The sequence below is a fragment of the Polypterus senegalus genome, chromosome 9 (genome assembly GCF_016835505.1).
Source record: "Polypterus senegalus isolate Bchr_013 chromosome 9, ASM1683550v1, whole genome shotgun sequence".
NCBI lineage: Eukaryota > Metazoa > Chordata > Cladistia > Polypteriformes > Polypteridae > Polypterus > Polypterus senegalus.
In genome coordinates this window covers 48,868,498-48,887,643 of record NC_053162.1, presented here as the reverse complement: position 1 = coordinate 48,887,643, position 19,146 = coordinate 48,868,498, and the positions used below count along the sequence as shown (strand labels likewise).

The 19,146-nt window shown below is 36.5% G+C and overlaps 1 protein-coding gene across 7 annotated transcripts in view; it reads left to right on the top strand.

The window, feature by feature from the left end:
• bean1 (brain expressed, associated with NEDD4, 1) overlaps positions 1-18,900 on the top strand; it is a 128,536-nt gene extending 109,636 nt beyond the window's left edge. For 4 of the 7 annotated variants that reach the window (XM_039763110.1, XM_039763108.1, XM_039763104.1 and 1 more), the window contains 2 exons: positions 12,192-12,887; positions 14,718-18,900. In XM_039763110.1, the coding sequence (XP_039619044.1) occupies positions 12,192-12,528 (337 nt within the window). In that variant the 3' untranslated portion in view covers positions 12,529-12,887; positions 14,718-18,900. The remainder of the gene's footprint in view (positions 1-12,191; positions 12,888-14,717) is intronic. The other 3 variants (XM_039763106.1, XM_039763107.1, XM_039763105.1) reach the window with 3 other exon arrangements.
• Positions 18,901-19,146: the final 246 nt, after the last annotated feature.

The window sequence follows — 19,146 nt, the reverse complement described above, 5'->3', positions numbered from 1 at the left end:
ACTACAGGGTCACAGGGTCTGCTGGAGCCAATCCCAGCCAACACAGGGCGCAAGGCAGGAAACAAACCCCGGGCAGAGCGCCAGAGCAGGGCACACACACCCACACACCAAGCACAATATAGAATTGGCAATACACTTAACATGCATGTCTTTGGACTGTGGGAGGAAACTCAAGCAAACACGGGGAGAACATGCAAACTCCATGCAGGGAGGACCCGGGAAGCGAACTCAAGACTCCTAAATTTGAGGCAGCAGCGCTACCACTGAGCCACCATGCCACCCGATACAAGATGTGCATAAATAAAATGTGATTAGCTTCAAGGTCTTCTTTATTACAGTATAATGATCATCAAGTCAATGCAAACCTTTGGCTATATTTGTTTTGACACTGTATGTGTTCCAATGGTGTCTCCCAGGACATTGTAGTTGTAAAACAAGCTTGGATTGCATATACACGACAATTACAGTGAATCAATACATATCAATTTACACTAACTCTAAGAAGAGTGGAAGTGTCCTGATGGTTCCACACGTCTTTCATTTCATATTTATTAAGGCCACTAGGAACACTCTAAGCTTTAAAAATGTTTTATATCCTTGCCCTAATCTATGCCTCACTAGAATTTTAATCCAGAGGTCTAAAAAGTTTTCCTTGGACTCCATGGTTTGGTTTTTGGCCTGGCATGCAGTGTGAATCATATACACAGGTGTATGTCTTTCTAATTTATGTGAAATCATCTTAGCTTGCCACAGGTCGACTCCAATCAAGTTTTAGACACATCTCAAGGATAATTGAAGAAAACAGGATGCACCAGATAATAATTTGAAAAGCCACAACAAAGAATCTGAATAATTATAGAAATGAGAGATTTCAGTTTTTTTATTTTTAATAAATCTGCAAACCTTTATGAAAACATGTTTTAATTTTGTAATCATGGGTTGTTGAGTGTACAGTAGATTGATGGGCACAAATGGCAAATATATCCTTTTGAAGTTAAATCTACAATACAGTAAAGTATGCAGATAGTGAAGAGGTCTGAATACTTCCTGAATTGACTGTATGTTCATATATTTGCAGCTGTACAGAGATACATGTTCAATTAGAAATTGTTTACTGTATATAAAAAATACAATCTTCCATCCACCAGCCCCATGGTAATAGAAAAATACTCAAGGACTGAAGAAAGAAGACTGCAGTTAGCTTGATTTTTAAGGCTTGTGTAACTTCCCATATACAGTACATCACTCAAAGAAGCCAGAGCACAGATACTTCTCCCTTCCACACGTAGTTCAATGGTTCTCCCAGCTGTCTCCAGGTTTGTTCTGAAAATATTCAATGAATGTTAAATCACATTCATTGTGAATGAGTGACAAGACAGCAGAGTTGACAGATGCTAGGTTCCAGGTTATGGTGGCTGTTTTATAAAAAAATATATTTTTATAATTCTGCTGAAATACAAATACACAAGACACATGTTTGCCCTTTTTCTCTTATAATGGGTGAAAACATGTAGTTTAGATCTTCTGCTTTTGGTTTCTTGTTGTTCACTTCCAGCATTGCCTGTGTCCTCACCTTTTCCTTCCCTTGCAGTATAATTTTAAATCATGTTTCTTGATTAATATAGTATCCGCCTTCAATTAACATACTGTATGTTTTCTTTCATGAGCAAAGTGTTCTAATACCATATATGTGAAAATGTGAGTAAAGTATATTTAGGAATCTAAACAACGCTCTAGTAGTGCATATATGTCAGTTAAGGAGTTTAAAGTACCAGTCACATCTGCATATGTCTCAATTATGAATTAATATTTCTTTCAATTCTTAGAGTTGTGCAGAGATATTTGAATAAACTGAAATTAGCACAGAGTAGCCTTCCTAACCAACAGATATAAGAACAAACAACTCAGTCTTTCACATTTATCCATATATTCATTTTCAAACCCTCTCAATCCAGGCAAAACGCTGCAGTGCCAGGAACCTACACTGACAATACTGGGTGTAGGGCAGGAAGAAGCCCTGGGTTCAACACTAGTCGACTGCAGGGCAAAATCACATGCACATACACACACACACAGAGGGCCAATTTCATTAACCTAATACATGTATGCTATCTTTGGGGTGTGAGAGTATAGTGAAGGGGGTAGCAAGGCTGACGAGAGAGGGAGAAGGAGAGCCTGATGCTGTATTATATGATATCCTCAAAGTTTCAGTAGAAGTCATAGTCCCATTTCTTTACTTAGGCGTAGAAAGTTTCCTGAATAAGCCAAATATCAGCTGAATAAGGTATGACTCAAATGGCCTTGGTTTCAGTTCAGTTGGTAGAGCGGGTTGTCCAGCAATCGGAGGGTCGCAGGTTCGATCCTGGCTCCCGGCATGAGAATGCAGCTGTTGTGTCCTTGGGCAAGACACTTACCCTACCTTGCCTGCTGGTGGTGGTCGGAAGGATTGGTGGCGCCAGTGTTCGGCAGCCTCGCCTCTGTCAATGCGCCCCAGGGCAGCTGTGGCTACAAAGTAGCTTATCATCACCAGCGTGTGAATGTGTGTGTGAATGGGTGAATGACTGTTGTGTTGTGAAGCGCCTAGGGGGGTTCTTGAACTCTAGTAGGCGCTATATCAAATACAGGCCATTTACCATTTACATTCATTGCCAGCCTCACCATGTGAGAACATGAAACAGAAAGAGACAGAACCCTTAGCGATTTCTCATCAGTAACATTGTGGAGGGGGTTTATCTGAAATCGCTCAGGGTTGAGTGTAGTGAAGGAGCAACAAGGTTGGAAAATGAGAGAAAGGGAGAGAAACTGAGAATTTGCTGCTATGTTGTATGACACCCTTGCAGTGATAGCAGATGCCTGAAGCTTGCTTTGTCACTTCAATGGAGGGATTTTCCAGTAGCTCAGCTACATAAGCTGCTGCTTAAAGACTTGTAAGCATTAGGTTCACAAACAGCCCCCTTGTGGAAGGACATGAAGTGTACAGCGGCAGGGCCCCAAGTGGCTTTTTGCCAGTGACAGTAAAGTTTATGTCATGTGTGCATAGTACAATGAAATACAGGTATTGTAGATCAGAGGGTGAATGTGGGCAGTGAGACTTAGAAGTCCTGATAATGATGCTGGGGTTTCCAGGCAGGCATACCTGGTAAATGGTAAAAATGACATAATTTACAAAACTAACAGATTTAATGGAATTAACAGATAAGTTACAGTCACCAAATTAAAGCAAAGTATAACAGTGGTGTCAAAAGGAATACATCAAAATGTCATGAATTGAAATTGCTGCTCATACCCCAACAGAACGGCAATTCTGCCAGTAAAAGATAAAGTGCATTTTCAGTCCAGTTGGTAGCACAATCACTATACACTGTAAGACTGCAGATCCAGGATCCCGATGATTCATACTGAAAGAAGAACTAGGATATACTAAATATCATTTGGTTACAAATACCTGTCTGTCTGAGGGTCAAGAATGTATGCATTTGGTGGTACTGAAATGGTGATATTTTTTTTATGCCACACACTGGGTAACGTCATAAAAGAAGAGCAAACTTGAATATTTTATTGTATCTATCACTGCTAATCAGTTGTAGCTCATCATGGCAGAGGTGTAACTGGTCTCCACGGTTCAAGAAAGACATAGAAACACTTGAAGCTGTGCAGAGGACGGCATCCAGATGCATCCCAGAACTTTAGGACATGTTCTACTCTGACAGACTCATTGAATTAAACCTATTTAGTCTCGAGCAGAGAAGACTGCAGGGGATCTAAACCAGGTCTTTAAAATCCTCAAAGTCACTGACAAAATGGATCCAGCAACATTCTTTTGGCTTAAGGGTGGATCATATACTTGAGGGCATCAATGGAAACTAAGGGGAAGTGTATTTAAAACTGACCTGGGACTGGAACAGACACCTGAGACATGTAGTTGAAGCGGAAACCTTGACAACCTTTAAACAGTATCTAGATGAAAATATTTGGAGAGCGTAGCTATTAGCTAAACAAATGGGCTTGATGAACTGCATGGTGTTTGGCATATTAAATAATTAAACAATATCATAATATACTATCGTGATTACGGCGGTACAAGAATCACATGAGAAACAATATCTTTTAGCTTACATTTACTGACAGTTAACGCGGTTACAGACGGAGAGGCGCATGGACAGACTTAATCCAGGTGGGAAATCTGGATCAACACAGTCAGCCATTTTCACGTCACCACGCTGGGAGGTTTTTCTTCGAGCTTTGTCGATTCCGCCTCTAAGGGTCTGGCTGTTGTCCAAGCCTTTATAATGTCTTGCTTCATTTGCTGGTCTTCTCTGTCTCCAAACAAGTGCTGAATTCCTCCTCCACAAAATACAGAAATATCATAATGCTTACATGCCGATTCTCATTCTCCCAATAAGGAAAGAAGATTTGTGCTGATAGAGGACAGAAATACCCTAACCTGTGTTTAAGCTGACTATACAAGCCTCCAGTTGTCTTTGGCTATTTAATGCAATGCTTGGCTAGCAATTCTAACTGCTGAGCCCCTGTGTGCCAAATTTAACATGCACATGTGATTAAAACAGTATTGTCCAGATATAGTGACATAAAAAAAAATGTAGTATTACACATGGTCTCATCTTATTTTTCAGATTTCTTTTGTTCTTGTCTGTACATACTACAAAAGGAGTAGAATAAGGATGGCGTTTTAATACACATTTTTACAACATGCATAAAACTCCAAGGAATACCCACACTGCTCTTCGATGAAATATACATCTGAGTTCATATATATATTTAAAGAATGAATTAACTACACTTGCTGGATTAATGAGTTGTGTCCTGTTTTGGAACTATATAAATCTGGTCGGCCTACTTAGAATAGTTCCTAAAACAGGATAGTGAATCTAACATAATTCAAAAGCCATCACGAATTCCAACATCTGTTAGACAAGGCTGTTGAGCAGCAGAGCACCATCACTAACTGAAAAGAAACAACTGTGGGACATCCAGGAGCACTTTTGACAATATGATGAGTTAATTACACTTTTAATTCAGGCTGTTTCAAGGTAAATTGGGAAACCAACTAATTATTTGGTAATTGTAAAGCCCATTTATATTTGCAATACATGCAAAAGGAACATCTTGATTAACATTTTTCACTTGTCACTCCACACAGGCTTCGTTCTTTTCTTTGTTGCGGTTTTCAGTTTTAAATGCAGCAGGTTTGGGTTGTGTTAAGGGTAACTGTCACTCGGCATGGGGTTATTATTTTAATATATTTAAAAATTGCATGTGTTTATGTTCAAAATATTGATTCTTGCATTGCAATAAAGATTTGATAAAAAAAGAAAAACATTTGTAAAAATCATTTATTGGATCTTTGGTTTACTTGTTTTCATTCTTATCCATTTGCTGGATGCTCAGTAATGTTGGTTTTCTTTTAAAGAGAATTAATTTTGTTTTATCTTTTCTTCATATTTTATTAAAAAAGATAGGAATCTAATTAGGGACAGAAATACTTAATGGAAGAAAATGCATATGTAAACTGTTGCTCATTCTACCCAAATGCAATGCTACCAGTCAGAGAATATTGTACAGCAGCATCTGCTACCCAGCCCTCTACACAAGGGAATGTAGACGTATGCATATTGCTCTATATGAAGCAAAGGCAATAATTTATGAATGACAGCAAGCCAAACTAGACCCAGACGTTGCCACGACAACAAAAGAACCTTATTATTCATTCCAATAAGACCTGCCAAAATCATACAGAGCTATTTAGCTTTTGTAACAGACACACACAAATGTGTGCAAACAGAATAAAGTAAATCAAAAGGGTCAGTAACGTTACAAAATCCAACTTTCATTTTCCCATTTTTAAATGGTTGCAACATTTTTTATGATTTCAGTATAGTTTATTATAATTATTGATAAAACTAATATTGCTTACAATTTTAGGTCATTAAGACCTTCATTCATTATTCATTCATTAATTCATTAAAATTCATTAATTTTATATAACTAAACAACAGTTTTACAAACATGATTATACTTCCTATTCAAAATACATTTTCTTGACCTTGACTTACACTATTAGATCTTGCATAATTACATATTAGGTAAATATTAAAAATGCTTAATAAATCAGGCATTGACCCTGGCCAGTGAAATAAAATGTGTTGATATTTTGTCTAATATTAACTAAGGTTGTACTGTACAGTACAGTAAAACACAAATTTTAAAAAGGTACAGATATGCAGGAAACTACAGGCTTTGACGTAATTGGGAGACCCCACCACCAAAAAAACACCACTTTTGCTTTGACGCATTCAGGACTTCACTAGGAAATCAACAAAACCCCCCATTGCTTTGACACAATCTGGATCTCACAGCTACTAAGAAGAAAGTGGTGTGTGGTGGATTGCAATGGCTGGAGTAAGACAGAGGTTTTGAAGGTATCTGTTATTCGCTTCTGAGCCGTTTTGCTACCGGTACTGAAAAAGCTGGTATTGATGCCAAAGTCAACATTTTAGTACCAGGCCACCACTAATATCAACATTATTTCTGACATGTTAGACTGATATGATGACGCATGTACAGTAAGTATACACCACTGAGCATGATACTTTCCTGAGCAAGTCACTGGCTGCACAATGTTAAGACTAACTAGAATATATGATTACATTGGTATGTTTTACTTTTTTTCTCCCGTCAAACTCTTTAAGGAGTTCTTCATCGATTTGAAGCTGTTGAATCCATCTCTGTCAACGAATTGCTCTATTTCATTTTTCATTTCATTTCGTTTTTTGAGAGATGAAGATTAAAAATGAAATAAACACCATTTTAGAGAAAAACATTTTTAAAATAAATTATTTAGATTTAAAAAATATAAATTACACAAATAATTATTTTATTACAAAAAGCAGTCATTTGGAAGTCTTTTGCATCCTATAATCCTTTGATGGTGTTTCACAGTGGAATAACCAACAGCTGTCTACTAAAGGCCACATTCCCAGAGATTTCCAGTCGTAGTCTTCATTTACATAATTGTAGCAAGTCAGAGTGGTCTCCAGTGAAGCCATTCACGTAATGTGACATGCCCAGCAACTCACTCCAATTAGTCCACAACTCGTTCCCACAAAATCGTTTGATTTTGTCTTTAGTCATAGGGGCAAGCTCTGTGTGCCTGTGAGCTGACAACCAATGAATGCTCATCTGAAAGCAGTGACGAGGAAAGAGGAACGCAGGTGTTTTGGACCTCACAAACAGAAGAGTGGCTTGTCTGTCTGATGTCTTGTGGTTTACGTGCCACTACAAATTGGAAAAAAAGCATAGAAATTACAGCTGAATTTGCATATCTGTTAACCTTTTGTACACCGTGGGCTTCATCTGGCAGCTCGCAGTTGCTGAGAGGTCAGTGTTTAGTCGGTAAATTTGACATGCCCATCAATTTACAGTTGTTAATTGACATAGTCTGACAACAAAATTAGCAACTACAGTCAGCAAGTCTGGCAAACCCAAAGCCTAACAATTGCATAATTTGACATTGGCTTGACACAAAGTCACTCTGCTTTCCTTTATAACGTTTCTCCATTTGAGCGATGTCCTGGTGGAACCTCTTCACAAGTTCATCAGAGACCACTGCCATGTTCTCTGGGTTTTTGGGGGGTATGGTTCCCAAATGAGAGCGTAGGGAATAGATTTTTAAAGACATGTTGCTCCCAAGTACTATGTAGGAAGGGAGAAACTAGTTCCTTGTACTTTTCCACCTTTTTTTTCCCATGAAAATTGTGGCACAACTTTTTTTTATTCTTCAATAAAGCGAAGGTGTGTTTTCTTTTATTGTTTGCATACCTGTTACCTGGTCAAAACAACAGCTGGATCAACCTGTCCTTGCTTATGTCTGTATAAACCATTTAAACAACATCTTTATCTCTCCTGCACAATAAAAAGACATCTGTTTAACCTCCTAAATATAAATTCCTGGTTATTTTGAAGCAATTAGAAATAAGAAAAATACACTAACTGAGAGCAAAAGGAGTGTAGCAAATACTTGAAGGTGGCCATGAATATCTGACTAATGGCTATTACTTTTAGGTTGTATGTATTATGTGTCTTAAACAACAGCTCAGCTAACAAAGCAGCAGAATGTAGGATTTTTCCCTTTAGTTTTAAAATAGGCTTGGTACTTGCCCAGGTGATTACTTGTAGATGACTAATTAAATCAATATTATTATTTTTACCTTACTCCAGCCAACCTGAGTACTGCTATTGTGTTGGCATTAAAAAAGGCCAAATTTGATCAAAGTTGAGTTACTTTGAATGTGAATGCTTGCATCAGATAGTCAGCTTTAAAATCATATAACTTGCCTGGTTCTGTTCATTTTCATGCAGAAAGCACAGCTGGCCACCTGTTCCATATTTATATTAATTTATATTCTCCAACCTATAATTCCTCCAGCTGTGATGTTGATATAGATGTGAAGCTCAGCATGTGAAAAATAATTTAACTGCAGATCTGAAGGGTCCTTTCTCCAAGTTCATTTGCCCCTCTGATGTAGTCTCAGAAATGATGTAAGATTTTAACTTTACCTCTGTGGGTGGTATTTTTGTTAGTGGGGGACGTCTTTTTTTTTTTTTTTTTTTGTGAGTTTTGACTTTTTTGGTATCTTGTTTAGGGACAAATGCATTTTTCAAAAAGCTATAATGGTAGTAAGAGCAATTTGTTTTTTAATATAAAACTGATGTGCATGTGAGAAATTCAAGAAGCATAATTTCATTGAAGAAAATGTCACTTCTCAATATTTTTTACATGAGTAGAATAAATGCTACTTTGCACTGTATATGGTGAACAAAGTAAATCTTCTTTAGAATTTTCTAATAAAGACAAAAATAGCTCATCCACAGACAAACATGTCTCAATTTATTAACAATTAAGCCCTTCATTTCAGGTTTAATCAGCTATAAAGATGAACAGTCTGCATTTCACTAGTGGCATACATACTTCCTGGATAGACGCCAATCAAAGCAATTTCATGTGAAGTTAACAAATTTAGAAAACGAATTATAAGCACTTCTGCTCACAGGCTTCAACAAAAATATGATGCAGTTACCTTTATCACAACACTGACACTTAAGCACATGTTTAAGGTTCAAGCATGGCTCCTTAAAATATTTTAAAAAAGAAAGCAGTGATATGATGATGTATGTAAATGCTTCAGTGGAACATGGCATCTTTCTGATTAAGATTTACAACTCATTATTACCTGTTGTAGAAGGAGGTCTGGTCAAGGTCATAATTGCAGCTTCACAAAATTGATTCATGGTAGGGAGAAGTAGTCCAACTGGCCCTATATAACAGGACTGGAGCTGCAGGTACATCTGGGGCCGCTAGGGGGAGTTCTAGCACTCCGGAACCAGAATTTCTATAGTTCTGACCATAGGAGTGATTCCCAGGACACACCCACTCGTTTCCTCTCCTTACCCTTTTACACTGTTAAGTATAAAGCTGAGAAGAAGGGAAAGGCAAACATTCAGCTGGAAGTAAGAAGGGAGTGAGACCAGAGCTAAGAGGTGAGGAAGGTAAAAATGGAATGTATTCCTTCAGAGTATATCACTGGGTATGTGCATTTACTTAGTTAGAAAACACTTAATTGCTTAGTAAGGCCTAAAGGGAAGTTAGGTGTTTGTAAGTGTATCCCTATTTTTATACTTTATTACCTCTTTATGTTTTCATCTTCTTTTGTATTATTGATTTCCTTAATAAAAAATATTTTTGTTAATTTTGCCTTCAGGGGCATTGTTCTGGGTTCAGGACCAACCTTTGAGTACCCCTTCTGTTTATAAACTGTCTTTCAGTTTGTATTAATCCACAGACATATTATTGCATCGGGATGGGGAGCTGAAAGAACGAAACAGCAGTCCATCCTACACAGAAAAATCCCACAATATTTAATGGCACGTAAAATGGTCAATAGGTACTCAGAACAAAAATACACTAGCTAGTCAAACTTATTAAAATTCAGTATACATTCAGAAAGACTTTGAGTGTAGGAAAACACAACAGGGGGTCGCTAGTGATAACTGGAGAGTCTCTCCAAGTTCCATTTGTAAGTACCCAGTCACCATAGGGCTAAATGCTATACCAGTGATGCCCCAGAAATAATGATCACATGTGCTTTGAAATATAAAGCTCATGGGGGACTGGTGAACAGCTTGGAGAACTACTACAAAGTAGCAGATGTCAGAAGACGGTTCTAATGTATAAAATTTGACACTCTCTGCTTCATATTATATAGGGCATCAAGCAGTGGAAGCATTTAAGAGTACCTGGCCCTTTAAATAGGACAGGAATACATAGATACTGGGGAGAGTACTTTGAGGAGATAGCTCCAGACCGTCCAGAGAATGTTTCTGATGTCAAAGATGATTCTGTGGATTTCCTTGGTAGTAATCTAAATCTGGGGTGTAAAGTTTACCTCAATCAAAAGACTTGTTGATTAGGCTTAATCAAAAGGGAAATAGTGTTACCAGAGAAGAGAGAGTACAAGAGAAAGTTTGGAGGTTGCCGAGCTTGTGATAGTATATTTTGGAAACTGAGTAAATGTACTGTCCACCTCATCTTATACATGAAGCGGAACTGGTTTAGTTTAAGTTGGGCAAATCGATTATGCATGCAATATGATGACTCAGTATCATTGCCAGTCAATTAAATTTTTTCCAGCATTGTGCAAATCGATAAATTGACTTTTTTAGTGGGGAACTGCTCCATGCCACAAGGCTAGGACAGTTCTGGAATTGTTCCCAGATTGTGACAGTGAGTGGATCTTAATGCAGTCATCTCCGCAGTCACAAGAGCTTACTGCAACTGAGCATTTCTGTGATAAGATGGATGAGCTCCAAATTAGGCATCTGAATTTACTTTTCAAAATTCATACTTGTCTCATATTTTAGAGACTGTTTATTTCTCGCTGCATTACGTTGTGTAGACATTGCACAAATGTTTTTGCATACATCACCTTGTGAGCTGTATATATGTACACTACATTTAATCACCTGTCCCTGTAATGTAATTAAAACTGCCTGATCTGATGGATCAGTTGGCTATTAAAGTCAAATTACATGCTAGTGAAGAATCACTTTTAATGAGGCATAACACTCAAAAAACATGGAACTGACAGCAGAGCAGACAGTGAATCTGCCCATAATATGTCTGAGTAGTTTTCATGTGAAGTTTTAGAATTTGGCTAGTGGTTTGCATTTTTTTCAGTCATCTATGGTTTGATGCATGCAACTTTAGTGTTATGTACAGTGCAGTACAGTGCAAGGCTGCCATCTTATTCTGTGGAGCTTTTCATACAAGCAATGTTAACACGGGCTAACATCCCTGCACCATAGATTGGATAACTTGTTCAGTGTGTGTTCCAGTAAATTCCGGCTCTGCTCAGGGTAAATGTGAAAACCATTACTTTTAAGTTGGTGTACTTGGCCACTTATTAACTCTGGTGTCCGGAGTCGTTTTCATAAAACGTTCTTGAGTGTCGACTGGATAAGCAAACCTGCTAGAACCAACTGTCATAGCATTATTTGGAGTGAAAATAAGATCACATTTGCATTATTTTCACATCTTTTCTTGGAACAGTAATTAAAAGTCCAATGTGATATACAACTTTTCAAAAAGCTTTTTAAAATAGTCAGATATACAGTAAGTGCAGGTTTTCCCACTGTCTCAGAATACATCTGTGGAATAATTTCAGTTTTGTGTTGCTCAATTTACACCTAACACATTTTATATTTGTGCCTTTTTGCCTGAACATTCTTACCCAGCTGTTGCTGACTCAGTGTGATTGTTGCCATTGCCAGAGCGCTGTTTGTTATTTATTAACTGCTTTAATTACTACTGCTGCTGCTGACATCATTAATGTGTTTTCCAGGCTGAATCCAAAATTTAACCTAAATAATTGTTTCAACATGCATGAGTTTATCATTTAGTTGATGTATGTCAGAATATTTTCTTAACTGATTTATTTTCTATTTACACAAATTTGTCAAATTACATTTTTTGACATACTGTTCACTACTTAATATTACTCTTACTGCATAAGGTTCATTACTAGGCAAATGCTTATTATTTAGCTTTAAGTATGTAATATTAAAATACAGTAATAATAATATATTTAAATAAATTTTTGTCTTTCTACTTTCAGCTATGAAGAATGTGTGGGGCCTGGTGCAACACAAATATACATCCCAACAGATGATCCTCCCCCCTATTCAGTAACTGACCCGTGTCAAGAGGATCTGATGGCTGAAGCTTCCTGGGTTGTGGGAAGTACTTCCAGAAATCCAATCAGGATGCGGGAGAACGGACAGCAGGCCATCTCTTCTATTTCATTTTCAGCACATCCCTTGGAGAATGCACCCCCATACGAGGCTGTTGTCTGTGAACAGAATCTTCCCATTCCCCTTATCCCACTGGACTTACTAAAGCACACAGACACAGATTGCCATCAGCCACAACCTATTTTTCATAGACTTTTATAAGCACTATCGGCATCAGGACCTTTTTCAGTGTTCCAAGGCAAGGTTATTCACTTTGTTTTTTATTACTGCTATTGTAGGAGTATTTTCTCTGTTTTACTTACAGAAGGTTAAGAGAAGAGATAAGTGAATAACATTAAACCCTATAACTCAAGCAATGGATCCTTTCACCTGTGAAACCCTGCTTCCATTAAATTTCAGTAGACTGTACTTGCAAAATTATTCATCAGATGTTTGTCTCTCACTGGAAAAACACAGTGAAATGAAGGAGTATACTGACTTTTTATGACAGTTTATCATCAAGAACATATCTGGAAAAATTGGTTCAGTTTTGGAGTTACAAGCTAGATGCCCAGTTCTTAGTAAGTGGTTGGTCACTGCCAATAAAACATTGAACTTCATTGATAATGGACATTTATACATTGAAATGATCATTGTGTAGGCTAGTTGGGGAAGGGCTGAGCTACAATTCTTGTTATAAGGCAAAGAATTGAAACTGACAAATTTAAAATAGAAAATGCATGAGGATCTATGACTGTTAACAAATGGGAACTAAATAACCCATAAATGGTTCCAGCTGTGCATTATGTGACCTTTGCTTTATGGGTTTTTATCAGATCAATATTTTACAAGTCTCACAGTAATTCCAACTGTAGTTCAATTCAAGTATTTTTTTTAAAACATTTATCCCATGTTCTTTGGAATCCCTATAATTATTTAGTAAACGTAGCATCTGTGCAGTTTTCTTTGATAAGTTTTCAAATCTGAAAGCACATAAAAATATTGGTGGAGGAGTCATGTCACTAAACTGAGTCACTTAGTTTTGTACAGATTATTCTCTGTGAACACCAGTATCAGGGTCACATTGGGGAAATTGCACTGGTACAGCATGTTGACGCAGCCACCACGCGGCAAAACAGCTCGGGATCCTGGTTGGCAATCCCCCAGGCAGATATATGGTCCAGTCCCACCCTCTGGAAATGACCATCTATCTGCTGCAGCCAGGTGTTAGGTGGGCATCCCTTTGGCCTGGTCCAGCCGCTCAGGTCCTCAACAATGAGGATCCTGCGAGCCGGATCACCCTCAGGGAATCGCTGCACATGGCCATAGTGCCATAACTGATGCTCCCTCACAATGCAGGTAATTTGCCTCTTTTGGGACTATGTGAGCAACCTGTCATTCAACACAATGAATATCTGCAGTACCGAAGGATTCTCCAAAGAGACACAGTGCTGAAGGAGTCCAGTCTTCATCTCAGGTCACTGGATATCATCCATGTCTTGCAGCCATATAGCAAAACAGGAAGCACTTTGTTCTCTTGCAAAGACATCGGGAGCGTCACACACCCCTTTCCAGCAACCTTATGACCCCCCCAATCTGTCTACTGACTTCATAGAAAGAGTGACCACAGACGTGAATGTCGCTGTCAAGAGATTTATGTCTCTGTGAACACGTAATATACAGTATTAACATATATTTTAATTTAATTGAACTACTAATAATTGTTGTGCACAGCATCACATAGCCAGGTAGGGATTTCTTTGTATGAATATATCAGCCACACACCAGTAGTATTACATTAAGATAGGTAATTCCCTTGTTTAATAAATAATTGAAGGATGTCTGTGTGAGATCATTAAGCAAAAGTGTCATTGTTATCATTTTGAAACCACCCTATTTCACCCCAGCTTTTAAACACTATACATATTAATTGGATAGCTGTACATATTACATTTAATGTAGGTATGCAATCTTCAGGCATCACTGTCCAACACAGTACAATAGTAGTGCAGTAACATAGAATATGCAGTTAGAACAGAATTTTATTCAAAGCTGTTTTCAGCAAAGAAAGATTAAGCTATGCTCAGTCTTTTCACTTTATTCCACATATTGATTATTGGTTACACGTTTGTAGGTTGTACTGTACAGTGCAGGATTTTAAGAAATGTAAGCCTTCTTTATTGTTTTGGTAAATGTTGTATTCATTTCTCACACCCTGTTTCTTCATCACCAAGCAACCATTTCTGCTAATATGCAGAAGACTTTGGGGCCAAAAGCAAACGGTAGAGTCTGTCATGGTAAGCTTATGGGAGACGGTTTTAATCATAACAATCCTCTGTAGCTAGCAAAGTTTCTGTATCATACAGATTGAAAAGTAATATTTTTATATATAAATGACTGCTTTTATTCAGCAGGCCTGTGACTTCCTAGATTCTTACATTGTTGGTGGGGATTTGTGCCTCTCAATTCAGAATAGTCCACAACCACAAAAGAAAGACAAAGCTCGGAGATTCTCAGTCATGTGTATCATGGTGCACTTTGATGCACACTTCTGTTGTGCTGGCAGCACATTCGGGTATGTAGCTATTTCATTCATTCTTCATCTATCAGTTTTGTTGTGGATTAGTGACAATAAGGAGTAGCGTTATAGAAGATGGAGAATGCCTAGTTTTATTTGTAAAAATAACAGGTTTAAACAAGAAATTAACAGGGCAGCCAAATCTTCAGCTTTTTTTTTTTTTAAATCAGCTTTGTTTTTGTGTATAAGATAACGTTACTTTTATGTTAAGTAAATCTAATCAAGCATTTTGTGTCAAGAATACAACATAACACTAAATTGATTACTTGTGATATATTTATACAATGCTTGTGCTAATAAGCTTTCAAACATTAGTAAAGAAATCATTTTCTTTTTTGATTATTTCTAAAATGCATTAATTTCCTGTAAAAAATCAGTATTTGACTGACTAGTATTTTCTTTATCAACATCTGATTGGCTGACATAAATTTAAACAGCTTTATTGATTAAAATGATTAAAAAGAATGAGATTTCATTTTCACAGATTAAAATATCTATACAATCAAGCAGTCAAACAGTTTAGTTTTTTGCTTTTTTCTTTAGAACAAAATGAATCAATATTAACATTTAGAGTTTCACCCTGCATTGGTTTTCCTAATAATGTAAGTTATCATCCCACAAATGTACTGTGCATTATTAACAATTGTCTTTACTGATGAAACACATACTAACGGAAGAATCAGAAATTCTTCTTGTTGGGAGAGAATTACCATGATTTGTGGCAGTTCGGTTGCAATTTAAGAATTTAGTAAACTCTCCGAGCCAGAGGAAGCAGTTCTGTGGGATTTATATATCAGTTTTGTCTGAAATCCCATTTTATATATATATTATCATGTCATGTGCTTTTAGAAAAATTGTGTGAATGCATTTCAGATTTAAATGAAATAAATGACCAGGCTAAAGAACTGTTGGTTACATATTAAGAGGCCTGCTTTCTAAACATTGTGCGTTATTTACTGGTTGTCACGTACAGTAGACAATGCACTAATGTCAGTAGTTAAGTAAATGTGCAACCACTGAAAAATACTTTCTATTTCATTGATAATATACTTTTTATTGAGTATTTGTGTAGAAGAGAATTAAATGGTATCCACCCGCACGCAATAAAACCAGTATTGTAGGTTACAGCTTGCTTAGTTAGCATAAAGCAGGCATTAAAACATGTCTTTGGACACCACAGAAAACTGCTTAAAAGAAATGTTAAAATGCTGTAAACAAGCAGAAGAGCCGATTTGGTGTTCTCTTAAAAGCAGCAGCTCTAATGACACTGTTTAATGTTGTTATGCCACCGTCTGTCTGTTACTGTGTATTTGCAGCTGTTGATTCTATCTGGTAGTAGAGCATTTATATATATTGTGTTATTTCAAGCACCAAAGGTTACACAAATAATTGTTTGTATTAATGGAGCTAGGCAGAATTTGTTTTGATAAAAATAAAATAGAAATAATAAAATAGCAAGTAGTTTACATTGATACTAGCTCAATATATGAAAAGCTAAATACAAATTTTAAAAGTTACAGAAGGAATTTGATTAACCCCCTTTGATTTTATAGCAAACATTCACTTAGCACTGCCCTAAAAAATGCTTTCCTCAGTATGGTTTCAGAGCCACACAGAATTGTTTCTTATTAGGAGTATGTAAACTAAAACTAATGAATCTCATTAAATAGTGACATTTTAGAAAGTCAAACAGTACAATAAATAAATGTGTTTAAGATTACAATGAGAAAAAAAGTTTACTGTCTGACAATATGGCAAATTATTTTATGTTCATGAAGAGCCAGCCGGCACTTACCATTTCTTAAATACGTTTGCCATGGTTTCAGCAATTCTGCAATAAATAATAACATTTGCAGCAATGAAGTGAAATGTATGTTAATGCAAACCTCAATTAACATTTGTAGGACACAACGTAACAGGATGAAGACTTTACCAGCTAATCCAACGTTGATACACTGAGAACGAAGTATGAAATCAACCGAAAACTGAACATGTAAAGGTTTTTTTTTTTTTTGCCTTCACATTTTTCATGTTTTACAATATTTTTCTTTCTCTCTGTAACTTAAAATTGCTTGTAACCACCAAACCAAATTCCAAGAAGGCTAATTTTGTAAGCACTGATCTCTGGTGAGCTGCTTGATAAAAAAACATTTTTAAACTATAAGTTTTGTTTACTCGTAAACAGTTCCAACAGAATATTGATAGATTTTTCATTCATGCAAATTTAAAATATTCTGTTCAATCAAAGTTTTAACATGGCTGATGTCTGAAAAGCTTGTGTGTTATGTTATGTGAACATCCCAGCATGAGTGATTATGGGTGCAGACATCATCCTGCCCTACAGTGGACCTGCATCCTGACCCAGGGTGTTTCTTAACAAGCTACCAGAATAGACGCTGTAATGAAAAAGAGGTGGACAGACGTTATTACACACAGAGAGTTTACACAATGTAAGCTTAGCTAGTGTGTAGTTATTATTACATCAGTTATTAAAGTATATCTTTATTAATATGCAATAAGGCAATGATGCAGTGCCTTTACAATTATGGTGGTTAATGTAATGGAAACGTTACCCTGAATTTGAAAATTCATAGCTCTGTTTACATTAAAAAGAATTTGTGATTAAGTGAGAATTACACAAACTGTAGAAAAGAAATCTACAGTATAACTAACACTGTATTTCAGAACTGTCAAGATCATAGCAATTTATTGTAATCCAGCATCATCACTAGTATACTACACAATATTTTAAAGACATATGTTATCTGTTATATACATACAGTACTGCAAATCATGCATCCTTTTACCAAGAATTCTTATTTATAAAAGTCATGCCAAAAGTAATGAACATAATAATTTTTATTGTTCAATAAAAGTATAAATTGGAAGTGTCTGGCTGTGAATCAAATCTACTGTGCGTATTTGTGTTTACATCTCTATAAAATCCACTTCCACTTCCCAATTTTAATGTTTGAAGATCCCCTTGTTGTTGTTAATATCCTGTCCTTGCTGCCATTTCCATGATTGCCATTTTTGATTCTCTTTGATAACCTGATGTCTTTCATTGCTGCTTAAGCAGAGGCAGTTTGTGGTTGACCACTACAGGGCTAATCGGTGAGAATTGTATTGTATTGTATTGTATCTGTGTTCCTGTATTTAAAGTGCTTAACCCATCACTCGCATTTCTCACCATGCATGTTGAAGTCATGCATGAATCAGCTGCAAAGATTTTCCATGAGAAATTCAGGCACCTGACAAAATAAAGTGTTCTTGTGAGCCATTTTTTCACACGGAGCAATGTGCACATAAGTGAGGAAGATTGTGTCAGTTTTCATTCTGGTATGAGATGTGAGTCACGTGGAACTCCCATTGACAATGCTGCACATTTCAGTACTGTCACGCTCTATTTGGTAATTCCAGTGTGGTCATTACTTTAGGTATGAATCTCAGTTTTAAAATAAATATTTTGTTATCGTTCAAAGGTCTGTCTTTTTCTAATTATCCTGTTCATTGGAGTAATTTCAAATCTTTTTGTCTGCTTGAAATATTTTTTTTATGGAGACTAATTGTTGAGATATTTGTAATAAAGAAGGGAAATGTTGTGTGGCTGATCTTAGATAAATGAAGTCCTTCAGCAGTAAATTGAACTGTAAATGATATTGTTGTGCACTGCAATCAGACTCAGTGTTGGTATGAAGCCTGTTTGGTTCAGTCTTTAATTCCAAAAATAATGACGACAGAGATTTCCACCAAAAATGATCCAAAACAGCTCTCTGATTACAATTAAGCAAGCAGTTCAGAAGCAGTTTTTACACTTTGACTTTGAAACACTTTTGAGAACATCAATGACTTAAGGGCATGACACTTGCTCTCCAAATTCTATATCCGCTTCTGTTGTCAGTTACTGTCTTTATTGCTCAATTACTGTAACAAAAACGTATATGTATTTTCATGTTTGTATTAGAAATTTATTTCCTTTCTTATACTCTAAAAAAATAAAAAAATAAGAACGTGAATCTCTGGAACATCTTTCTTTATCATTTGTAGCAGAAAAATTAGATAACAAAATACATGGCCTAGTGCTTATTCAATATGTGAAAAGAACAAAACAATTCTGAAAGGTACATTTTGTGATAACGTGTTACAAATAGTTTAATTTTAAAAGTTCCTTATATCAGGTTATTAGGCAGTTGCATTTAGTCAAGCACTTAAATACGGTGCCTTTTAAAAAGGATTCACCCCCTTGGAAGTTTTCACATTGC